At 32.8% G+C, this 13,481-nt stretch overlaps 1 protein-coding gene across 1 annotated transcript in view; it reads right to left on the minus strand.

The window, feature by feature from the left end:
• The window catches only part of igsf21a (immunoglobin superfamily, member 21a), a 747,424-nt gene that overhangs the window by 119,214 nt on the left and 614,729 nt on the right, over nucleotides 1-13,481 (minus strand). The window contains exon 6 of the mRNA XM_030134531.1: nucleotides 519-635. Within this exon, the coding sequence (XP_029990391.1) occupies nucleotides 519-635 (117 nt within the window). The remainder of the gene's footprint in view (nucleotides 1-518; nucleotides 636-13,481) is intronic.

Consider the following 13,481-nt stretch of genomic DNA (forward strand, 5'->3'; position numbering starts at 1 on the left):
AATATTCATCTACTATAAAAATATAATAAATGAGGACAATGGATGTTTTTTTTTTCAACTTTTGCTCAAAGTTTAGACCCTATGTTAATAAAAGTACATCAAAAGTGTATTTAGTGCAAACTTTAATGTTCAAACATGATTTTTAATCTTTGTGGGGTGAAATACTGTATATGCTATTAAAAATCTCCGACACGAACGATTAATTTATGCATATTATCGTCAGTCCAGCCAAAATAAAAAAAGGCGAGGATAAAAAATTTGAATTTCTCTTTTAGTTTGTACTCAGGCATAGTAATAGATACAATATTTTAGACAATGGGAATAGATTCTGTGAGGTCTCTAAACGTCCATAGACACCAAGAACATCCATATGAACCTTATTATTGTGAAGGAATTCTTCATTTACTTTGGGTTTGTCTGTTTAGGTGTTTTTCCCCTGAAAATATGGTCAGGGTTGAACAGGTTAAAAGGCAGCATCAGACCACATGTCGTCCGGTGAATCTTGAACTGAAACTCACCGATGGGGCTGGTTTCCCTCCCTTTGCAGTGCAGACCAGAGTGAAATTTTGGGCTTGGTATCGACTGAATGGGGCCGGCGTGTTCTCTTGCCACCACTGAAATGTTGTTTGGAGGTGCTGTGGAGGACAGGAGCAGAGCTTTGAAAAAACAACATTCCAACACATTTGATAGACACAAAACGCAACCTAAGAACCTGAGAGGTATTCTTATCTGTTTGAAAGTGTTGGCTTTCACTCCTTTTGTTGCATTCCAGAAGTTATTTTTTTGTTGAAATGTCGACATGGGTTACACATGTAGGAGGGAAAGGAGAAAGGAGACGCTGACAATAGAGTAAGAAGAGGAAAGTCAGAGCAAAGAAAAAGCAACAAAACCGTAGCAATTTCAGAGCAGATTTACCAGATGAATGTCTCCTCCTACCAGTCGAACTGTAGTTAACGTCTGCACAGACTCACACTTTACAGTACTTTAACCCTTTCATGCATGAATTATGAGAACTTGAGTCAATATTTTTTTCTTGAGCGTTTTTATTCTTCTTTAGGCATGAAAAAAGCAATGCAGTTGATTTTTTTTTTTTTTTTTTTTTTTTTTATGAATCTATTTTTCGTGGAGTTACAAAAATGTCCACTCAGCTGGACACCACGGATTTAACCCTTTCATGCATGAATTACGACAACCTTAGTCAAGATTTTTTTCCTGACTGTTTTTATTCATTTTTAGACATGAAAAAAGAATGAGATTGAAATTCTTTATGAACCTATTTATCACAGAATTACAAAAATGTCCACTCAGCTGGACACCATGTGTTTAATTTTTGAAGAAAAGAAACATTGACAACAAGACAAGACAAGAAACATGCCTCTGTAGGGGACAAAAGTTTGACAGTTTAACTTAAAAACTACTGTCCATTGCAAAGGATACTCCATAAAAAAATAAAAAAAATCAATCAATGAATAAAAGACATTGAATTTGTAGCCCTGAATTTTTCTTTTGTCCTGAAATTAAGTATCTGAATTTTTTTTTGCACTGAAATTAAGTATCTGAATTGTTTTTTGCAATGAAATTAAGCATCGGAATTTTAATTTTTTGCACTGAAATTAAGTATCTGATTTGTTTTTGCACTGAAATTAAGAATCTGATTTATTTATTTTTTCTCAAGACAAGAAACATTGACAACAAATATTGAAAACCCATCATCAGAAAGTGATATACTGTGTGAAAACCATGAAATAAAAACATTTTTAATGCAGCTAATCGGATGTTTTCTCACATTTTATCATACTCTAATACTAGTTATTACTCACTTCATGAAGATAATATGCAAAAAAAAAACAAAAAAACTTCTTGCTTAAGAAAACTGTTATAACATTTAGCAGTTGATTTACACTAAAACATGTTACTGCAGATCAGGTTTATCAAGAACAGTAAAGTTACAGTAATGGTATGTGTATGGGATGGTGCATAAGTGTCCATTGTCTTGGCTGATGTGGAACTAAAACAACAAACCCCATGAATAAACAAGTGAACAGCTGAAGAATAACTGTCCACTGTGGTGACCAGTATGCATGAAAGGGTTAATTATTGAAGCAAAGAAACGTGCATTTTAAACTCATCATCAGAAAGTGATATACTGTGTGAAAACTATGACTTAAAAACATTTTTAATGAGTGCTAATCATATGTTTTCTCACATTTTTTTCATGTTCTAATACTAGTTATTACTCATTTCATGGAGATAATATCCTCCTGAGACCCAGGAAATTGACAATTTTAGCTTTTTTACATTTAAAAATTGTCTTGAATTGGAAACTGCATAATGCAACAGTTTTTTCAGATACTACAGAAGTAAATCTGTGTCATCAGATTTGGAATTATAAAAGCCATTGAATTTCTAGCACTGATATTTTTTGCACTGAAATTAATTATCTGAATTTTTGCACCTCAATTTTTGCACCTGGATGTTTGCATCTGAATTTATTTCATCTGATTTTTTTAAATTCTAAATTTATGAACATAGTTGAATTCAGAGAAGAACAGGTCAGATACTTAAGTTCAGTGCAAAAAGTTAAGATACTTAATTTCAGTGCAAAAAAAAAAAAAAAAAAATCAGATACTTAATTCCAGTGCAAAAAAAATATTCAGATACTTAATTTCAGTGCAAAAAATAAAAATTCAGATACTTAATTCAGTGTAAAAAAATTCAGATACTTAATTTCAGTGCAAAAAATAAAAATTCAGATACTTAATTTCAGTGTAAAAAAATTCAGATACTTAATTTCAGTGCAAAAAATAAAAATTCAGATACTTAATTTCAATGTAAAAAAATTCAGATACATAATTCCAGTGCAAAAAAAATATTCAGATACTTAATTTCAGTGCAAAAAATAAAAATTCAGATACTTAATTTCAGTGTAAAAAAATTCAGATACTTAATTTCAGTGCAAAAAATAAAAATTCAGATACTTAATTTCATTGCAAAAAACAAATCAGATATTTAATTTCAGTGCAAAAAAAAAAAAATTCAGATGCTTAATTTCAGTGCAAAAAAAAATTCAGATACTTAATTTCAGCGCAAAAAAAATAAATAAATAAATAAAAAAAAATCAGATACTTAATTTCAGGGCAAAAGAAAAATTCAGTGCTACAAATCCAATGTCTTTCATAATTCAACATCTGATGACACAGATTTACTTCCATAGGATACATTTTAAAAATTATTTTTATTTATTGATTGATTTTTTTTTTTATATATGGAATGTCCTTCGCAATGGACTATATTTTTTTAAATTAAACTGTAAAACTTTTGTCTTCTACAGAGGACAAAATGCATTGCTGGGTCTCAGGAGGATATGTAAGAAAAAAAAAACAAAAAAACTTTTTGTTTCAGAAAACTGTTAATTACAGTCTAATAACAATTAGCAACTGATTTACACTCAAACATGTTAGTGCAGATCAGGTTTATCAAGAACAGCAAAGTTACAATAACTGTATGAATTGCAGTGTTTGGGATGATGCATAAGCTTCACTATGTTGGCTGATATGGAACTAAAACAACAAAACCCAGGAATAAACAATAGAACAGCTGGAGAAGAACTGTCCACTGTAGTGACCACTATGCATGAAAGGGTTAAAACAGGGGTGTCAAACTCCTTTTAGTTCAGGGGCCACATCCTCCCAATATGATCTGCAGTGGGCCGAACCAGTAAATTAATAACATAATAATATATATAAATAATGCCAACTCCAAACATTTCAATGTGTTTTATAGTGAAAAAAGTAAAATTACATTATGGAAACATATAGATCTTAAACTGTCCTTTTAAAAATGCGAATAACATGAACAACCATGGAAAAAATTTAAATTTATGAAGAAAAATAAGTGCAATTTTAATTATATTATGCCTCTGCTTATCATTTGTAAGTGTGCATTACAACTTACAGATCACAACGGATCTGCAAATACACAAAATATTTTAGTAACTGGCAGAATATTAGTAAAATTGCACTTACTTCTCTTCGGACATTTCTAGTTTTTCATATTTTTTGTGAAAGGCTGGTTTGTAAATGTACACATTTTCATGTAATTGAACTTTTTACACTAAAACAGAGGAAAAATTTGGAATTGTCATTATTTGCAGGTTTTTATGATAGTATTTACTGCTCTGACCCCCATGGGCCGGATTGGACCCTTAGGCGGGCCAGTTTTGGCCCCCGGGCCACATGTTTGACACACATCATTCTTCATTTTAAGAGCATCTTTACAAAGAAGTACAGTGTTGAATAAAAGCTAAAAAATGTATTTTGCTGAATATTTTAATGCCACTGTGAAGCTAATGTTGCGGCTACAAAAACCATAAAAATCACATCTGATCATCATTTGTGTGAATTTCTTGTGTGAAAACCTTGACCTTTGACCGCAAAATTATAATCTGTTCATCTTCGTGTTCTAGGAAACAAAATGTGCAAAATGTGAATAGATTCCCTCAAGGTTTTCCTGAGAAGTGGTGCTCAAAAGAATGAAATGGACAATACACAAGACATGTAAAACATGACACGTGTCGACATGGCTGCCGGTGGCGCACACATATTGAAACGGACTAAAACAAATAGACAGACCTGCAGTGTACCTATGTCGAGTTTGTCCTTTGCAAAAGAAAACAAGGTCCTTCTGAGTGAATCTCTTTTTAAAATGGTAACTGAACGGCTGAGACAATATGTTTCACACTCCCCAGGGCTCATGTGATTCAGATGGAGCTGATAAGGTAGAAAATCTCATACATATCACATCACTAGTCCTCCATCTGAATATCTCAGGGGATCCCAGCAAGTATGTCATGGTAGTGTATAGTGAAAACATGTAACCAAGGCTTCACGGTGTTACAGAGCAGCACCGAGAGGATACGGAGGTAATGAAAGCAAATCTCTGATATCCCCAAGAAATTAAAGAAAATGAGATGTACTGTACATTATGTGGTGGGTTCAGATTGTGGCTGATTCAGGGAAAAAAAAAAAATCAACAAGAAACATTAAAGGGGGGGGGGGGGGTCGCACGACAGTAGATGATGACCAACAGAAATCTGGTGGATTTTAGGTCTGAGGAGCATCAAAGCCACCTCCCACAACATACGCTCAGAAGCCTTAAGATGCAGAGATATTCATGTATTCTCTGTACTCTATACACCCTTTCTATTTATACACCCTCATATATCAGTATTGGAAAATGATTGGAATGCTATTGCTCTACATTCAAAAAAAGCACTTGTTGGATGAACGTCATAAAATTATGTAAAGGATTTCCACCTAATTAAAACGCTCTAATTTAGCGAGACGCAATTTTGTTGAACTAACAGTAGGTATCAAGGTTATAATAGTTTTGGATTTTCATTGTATTTAGTTTATTTAGTTCTGCCATTTTTTTTCTCTAATTCAGTTAGTTTTAATTGGTTTTTAGAGCAGGTTTACTAGTTTTCATTAGTTTTCGTTATTTTCTAAATGCTTAGTATTAGTTTAGTTTTAGTTTTACTTTTTTTTTTTTTATCTTTTATCTTCTTCTCTGTCACATTCAAATAAATCCCAGACAGGACTCTGCTGCTTTCTCACAACTTCAGTCTCCATGTTTCCAGGTAGAGTGGGGACCAGAAGATGACTCTAAACGACGAGTGATGAGAAGTGACGGACCGTTAAATATCATATGGTGCCGCTAGCTAAAATTGCTTGAGGGAAATAAATAAATTTCATATCAATCTGACTTTGACAAGATAAAAACGAAGGGAATTTTATCCAGAATTTTTATGTTTTAGTTAGTTTTGCAAACAAACAATACAGTTTCAGTTAGTTATCGTTTTCTGTTAATTATAGTTTTTATTTATTTCAGTTAACGAAAATGTTTTACAATTCTAGTTTTGTCATTTTGTTAGTTTTTGTTAATGATAATAACCTTGGTAGGTATGTTGAGTAAACATAAAGTGTTGGCGTTACTATTACTTATTATACAATGTATGGGTGCAACTTGATTTGTAGAAGTTGTTTCAACATATTTACTAAGGTTACATTAACCTGATTAATGTTATTGAGAGAAATGTTGTTTATATATACACTGAACAAAATATAAACGCACCACTTTTGTTTTTGCTCCCATTTTTCATGAGCTGAACTCAAAGATCTAAAACTTTTTCTGTGTACAATTATTTCTCTCAAATATTGTTCACAAATCTGTCTAAATTTGTGTTAGTGAACACTTCTTCTTTGCTGAGATAATCCATCCACCTCACAGGTGTGGCATATCAAGATACTGATTAGACAGCATGATTTTGCACAGGTGTGCCTTAGGCTGGCCACAATAAAAAGCCACTCTAAAATGTGCAGTTTTATCACACAGCACAATACCACAGATGTCACAAGTTTTGAGGGAATATGCAATTGGCATGCTGACTTCAGGAATCTCCACCAGAGCTTTTGCCTGTGAATTGAATGTTCATTTCTCTACCATAAGCCATCTCCAAAGCTGTTTCAGAGAATTCATGAAGAAGACTGTGCGAGGAAAAATAGTGGTCACAACCAAATACTGACTGGTTTTCTGACGCCCCCCCCCGGACCTCCCAATACAGTAAAAGTGCACATTTTAGAGTGGCCTTTTATTGTGGCCAGCCTAAGTCACACCTGTGCAATAATCCTGCTGTCTAATCAGCATCTTGATCTGCCACACCTGTGAGGTGGATGGATTATCTAAGCAAAGGACAAAGGAGAAGTGCTCACTAACACAGATTTAGAAAAATTATGAACAATATTTGAGAGAAATAGGCCTTTTGTGTACATGGAAAAAATTTTAGATCTTTGCCTTCAGCTCATGAAAAATGGTAAAATAAGTGCAATGTTAACAATATTACGCCTTAGTTTATCATTTATACATGTGAATCACAACTTGGATCGACAAATACACAAAACATTAAATAACAGGGAGAATATTATTAAAATTCCACGTACTTGTCTGAAGACATTTCAGATATTCACGTCTTTTCTAAAAGGCTAGTCTGTAAATGTAAACACTTTTGCGTAATTTACTTTTTTTTTTTTTACACTAAAACTTAGAGACAAATTTACAGTTTTCATTATTTATAGGTTATTATGATAGTATTTTACTGGTCTGATCCACTTCAGACTGAAATACCCTAAAATGATTTTAACGTCCTTAATTGTTGATATCTTCAGTGTAATTTTTACATTTCACAGATTCATTCCAGGGGCCTGATTGGACCCTTTGGAGAGCCGGATTTGGCTCCCGGGCCACATGTTTGACACCTGTGACATAAAGGAATTTGTAGTTTTAAGGATTTTGCATGTCAGTGTTTAAACTACATGATTTAAAAATGTTTATAACCACTAAACATGAATTAATTTAATAGAACCTACATGTTATACTTGTGTTGTTAAAACATGTTCCCTCATAAGTTCAACCACACTTCAGTTGGTACAGGCTCTAATTAGAATAGAGCATTCGTTAAATCTGTCAAGTACTGAGTAAGTGGGAGATGAACGTCTAGAATTGACACTTTCAGAAGCTATGAGGCATGCTTTAACATAATAAAGGTTGAAAACAAAGTTACGCATGAAGCAGTGTCTTTTTGTGGGCCGTTTATGTGTAAATCTATCAAGGGGCCTAAAACAGACATGCCACAGCAATTAATTGATTAAAACAGGTGGGGGTAGGTGCAGATTTAGCTGCTGGCCTGGGCGCCTCGGTGTTTCCACACCTCCTAATTGCTTATTGATGGGATTCATTGGTTGTAAATTAACCTTAGAGCACTCCATTAGCTTACTGACAAGTCTGTCTCAACCTGGTATGTGATAAGCTATGATAAGCTGTCAAGGTGTCTGTTCCTGACCGATCATAGTTGCACTTCACATAACTGCAGTGTCAAGTATGTATGTGTGCCTCCAGTGCTGGAAAGAACCCGCTGTATGCAGAACATGACATCAGACAAAAGAAAAAAAAACACCAAATATATATGTATATATATATATATATATATATATATATATATATATATATATATATATATATATACAGGGTGGGGAAGCAAAATTTACAATGAACATTTAGTTGTTTTTTCTCAGCAGGCACTACATCAATTGTTTTGAAACCAAACATATATTGATGTCATAATCATACCTAACACTATTATCCATACCTTTTCAGAAACTTTTGCCCATATGAGTAATCAGGAAAGCAAACGTCAAAGAGCGTGTGATTTTGCTGAATGCACTCGTCACACCAAAGGAGATTTCAAAAATAGTTGGAGTGTCCATAAAGACTGTTGATAATGGAAGGAAGAGAATGACTATGAGCAAAACTATTACGAGAAAGTCTGGAAGTGGAGGAAGCAACAAAAAACGTACCAAAGCTTTTATTAAAGCTCTCAAATCCAAACTCCTAAAGGATCCAACCAAATCCATGAGAAAAATGGCAATTGAACTTGAGGTAGACAACAAGACCGTTAGAAATGCAATAAAATATGATTTGAAGATTTAAATCCTCATGACTTTCAATAAACTAATTGGTCATACACTGTCTTTCAATCCCTGCCTCAAAATATTGTAAATTTTGCTTCCCCACCATATATATATATATATATATATATATGCACAAAACAAAATTGTGTCTTGCTAAATGAATGCATTTTAATTAGGTGGAAATCCTTTCCATAGAACTCAAACTATGAATTATGAAGAGCTGCAGCATCTGAAACTGACCGCAATGACATTTGTCAGATAAACAGAACCACAGTGCTTCAGTTTCAGACTCACAGTTGGTCATGTCTTTTATGGATTGGGACTGTCTCTCTCAACTCACCATATATTTTTATTAGTAAACATTTTTTTTTATTTTATTTTTATCAATTACTAGAAATTCCAGTTAACCCCATTTGAATTCCAGCCGACCCCACATGGGGTCCCAACCCCAAGGTTGAAAAACACTGTATTACTGACTCCAATTTGCTTCAAGTGCTGCTGAACTGTGCGGTAAAAAATTCTGAGTCATTTAAAAAAAATATGAGCTTTAAAGGTAAGCAATCTGTAGAGAGTTTGCACTTACCAAAACCACACATATTTAAATGAGACAAAGTTAATCTGCAACAAAATCCAATTTTATTACATTAAAAATAATTACTGTCAAATTGCAACTTTCCCCTTCACTAGTAAGCATGGATAATCCCCTAACAAGTGCTTCACCAAAGCAGGAACAGCTAAAATATTCTTTATTTTTGTTAGAATAAAATCACTAACACAACCTTGTAAGGTTGAGATAAATAATTCCTGCTCTTCTGTCAGCTTAGTTCAGGAGCGACACATTCATCATGGGATCTTTTGTTTTCTGCCTCATATGTGAGGGTAACATAATAGGAACTGAGCCAAAGGCAGCAATATGCCTCAGTGAAACATCTAACATGCTTAAAACTAAAGCCTACTGTGTACAGCGCACTATTTGCAAACAGAACAATCCTGTAGAGGATTAAGATGGCAGACTGGGATGATGCAGTTAAACCTTTTCATACATCATTTAATTCCACTTTTCTTTTTAAGGTTGAGTAATATTTTCCACTGTTTAATGCACAGCAGCATTTTTCTTTTTTAGATTTTCTAGAATATTTAATTAGGGAATTTTCTCTGCAAATAATTCCTTAGGCCGATTCAGTTCTTTAGAAGACAGATAATTTAAACTGTCACTTGACAAGGGCAGAGTCTGTGGTATGATGGTGGAAACATTATCAAGCAAAATGCAAAATACCACAAAAGGAACTAAGTATATATATATATATATATATATATATATAAAACACTTTTAGAACAAAAAAGAAAATAATCATAAATGTCTATATCTTTGACCTCTTTCAGGAGATTCATTTGAAAACTCAAAGGTTTTATGTGCAGACACACATTTGATTTTCCTTAGAATGATAAAATACAACAAAGGTGTTTATTTTCTTTGAAATTATAATTGTCTTGGCCATACAAGTATGTTGTTGTTTTCAAAACTGATTGAATTCTTTTTGGCCAATGCATATTTTCAGTTCAGGGGCTTTAGTGAGAAATAAGCTTTTATATGTCACTCTATAGCAGACCTGGGCATTATACGGTCCACAGTCCACATGCCAATAGACGACCCTGTCTGGCCCGCATGAGGTAATTGGCAAATTAAAAGTCAGTGCAAATATAAACCATCATAATAGATGCAAACAATACAACAGCGCTGCTTTTATTTTGAAGGATCTGCTAAATTAACATTTTTTTCCACATGTACTTTCTGTTCTTAGCATTAAGCTAATGCGCTGATTAATTTGTTAGTCATTTTCAGCCCTAAAGGTGTCAGCTAATGCCAAAAAAGAAAGACTGATTCAGAATGACGAGTTTTTAACAAGACAAGGACTTCTAAGTATTTCTTCACAGAAGTCAGAGGTAAGAAAAAAAACAAAAATAAAACTGAGATATCTAAACAAACAAAGCTGGATGCATTTATTGTTTTTCATGTAAAGTTAATGTGGAGCTGGTTTTGCACATTTTTGAAATGTTTTTGTGAATATTAACCCTGTAAAGTCTGAACCATTAAATCATTGACAGAAAATTCAGTTCTTTGAAACTGAAGCCTTTATTGGTCCTTCTGAACAACCAAATATTTTTGTCAAATATCAATTTCCATGTATGAGTTTCAATTTTGTATCATATTTGATACATCGTCTCAATGCTCAAATACTATTATTTTGAACAAACAGAAACATAATATAACACAAACATGTCTAATAAATTGTTAAGTCCTTTTCAAAACTGTCGAAGTTCTGCATCCTTCCTCATTAATGACAGTCTTGTAGTGTCACTGGAAAGGCCTCTGGTGAACAAATTAACTTTAAAAATATAGAACATTATGTGAATAAGTGTATATCTAGTTATAATGTAGAAGAACGCACAAAATAAGATATTATTGTAATTAATTAATACAGACTATCATGATTAGGAGATATGACATTTACTGATCATTGTATTTGTAGTAAATATTTAAAGTGCATATAAATATTATAGTTTATATTAAAAAAGGTTGATTATGCAAATCTGATTATGTATGAGGTGACTAAAAAAGTGTATGTGAATGGTTTGTATGGAGCTTTTTGTGTTATGGAAAAATATACAGGAAAAAAGTGTGTTAACAAAACAAAGGAAGAGGAATTGATTTAATTAGTTTGTAAAAAGGGGGTGGGAGTTTATAAGTTATACTTCTTCCCACTCCTTTTCAAGTACCGAAAAGGTCTCAATGCTCAAATATTATTATTTTTGAACAAACATAATATAACACAAACATGTCGAACAAATTGGTAATTCCTTTTCAAATCTGTCAAAATTCTTCCTCCTTCCTCATTAATGACAGTCTTGTAGTGTCACTGGAAAGGCCTCTGGTGAACAAATTCCTCCCCCCTTGTGGATTATCTGTGTATTGCATGTATCTAATTGTATACAACAGGTTTTTCAAGACAAAAAATATCACACTGATCATGTGAGGGCTTCAAAACTCATGTATCAAATATGATATGTTTGCCGTTATAGGGTTGTTGAGCCGCATTATGTAATAAATTCCCATTATGTAATAAAAGTTCAAAATGTAATAAGAATGTCATGTCATGTTGTAATAAGCCACATTATGTAATAAACTGACGCATTTTGTAATAAACTACCTCAATGCATTATGTAGTAAATTTTTTCACATTATGTAGTAAGTTATTACAATTTGAGAAATGTATTACAAAACACACTTGACACATTTTTATTTTCAGGAAATGTAATGTGCTAAATTAATCTTTAAACAGTGTGGTTAAAGTTCTGATTCCATTACCTGTAGCTCCTGTGACTAATTTCTTCTAAATTGCTCTGAAATTCTATTAATTTGCATTGTTATTACATTATGAACCATGTTATTACATTTTTTTAAAAATAAAAATATGTCAAGTGCATTTTGTAATAATTTCTCAAATTGAAATAACTTACTACATAGTGCGAAAAAATTTGCTACAATAATGCATTGAGGTAGTTTATTACAAAATGCATCCGTTTATTATATAATGTGGCTTTATTACAAGATGACGTGACATTCTTATTACATTTTGATCTTTTATTACATAATGGGAATTTATTACATAATGCGGCTCAACAAGGGTTAATCCTAGGTTTAGGATTAAAGTTAAGGTTAGATCCGAGCGAGGCTATATGATGCCCATAAGCCTGAGACTGAGGGAGTTTGGTGTTATAGGGTTAATGAAATAGTTGTATTCTGTGCTCCACTTTTTATTGCATCATTATATTGTTTCATTTACTGTTTTTGTACAGATATATTGAGCAGAGCTGCAGGTGTATCGGTCCGACCCTTAGCAACTATAAAAACTTCTCATATGGACCCAGAAGGAAAGTAATTGCCCACCCCTGCTCTATAGAGTCCAGTAACAGCTGTTGTTTTAATTACATGACCAAAACCTAAAACCACAGGTAACACTTGGACTTTGAATCTGATCTAAGAGAATTTTTTCCATAAATCCAATATTAACCGTTTCATGCATGAATTATGAGAACCTTAATCAACATTTATTTTCTGAGTGTCTTTATTCCTCTTTAGGCATGAAAAAAACAATGCGACTGAAAATTTTCTTACGAACCTATTTTTCATGAAGTTCCAAAAATGTCCGCTTGACACCATGCGTTTAATTTTTGAAGCAAAAAAAAAAAACTGGATTTACTGATATATATATCGTGTGAAAACTATGACATAAAAACATTTTTAATGCTGCTAATCTGCTGTTTTCTCACATTTTAACATACTCAAATACTAGTCATTACTCACTTCATGGAAATGAAATGCAAAAAACAACAACTTTTTATTAAAAAAAAAAAAAAAAAACAGTTAATTGCAGTTTAGTAACAATAACAAGCAATTGTTGTTTTTTTTTTTTTGTTCTTTTTTTTTTAGTTTAGTTTATTTCGAATATGCAACAAGACAAAGTATTCTTACTTACACAGTAAATTTGCCAGTGTAAAAAATGCAGTGTCAAAGTATTTTAATTCTTTCGGAGTTATTCCAACAATGGACAGAGTAAAATTTAACAAGATAACTTCCGGCGTTGGTGAAAATAATTGGAGTTAACAGAGGTTTTACACTGTCAGTGTCATATATTCAGTGTTACAGTAAATTAACTCTCTCAAAGTTAATTCAACACCGATAAGAGCAAGATACCTTTCAGTGTTAAAAAATAATGACTCTGAAAAGCCCACCAACCTCAGTGCTCAAACTGAGTGAGAAGTTGGACTCTGGCATCGTCATCTTCCTCGCATCAAAAACTCCATTTGTAAGTTTGTGTAAATAAACTATTGCTTTTGTTATTCCATCCACGCAGAATCTGTGTGCAAAAATAAAGTTACGTCGTCATTGTCAAG

The sequence above is a fragment of the Sphaeramia orbicularis genome, chromosome 5 (genome assembly GCF_902148855.1).
Source record: "Sphaeramia orbicularis chromosome 5, fSphaOr1.1, whole genome shotgun sequence".
In the NCBI taxonomy this organism is placed as follows: domain Eukaryota; kingdom Metazoa; phylum Chordata; class Actinopteri; order Kurtiformes; family Apogonidae; genus Sphaeramia; species Sphaeramia orbicularis.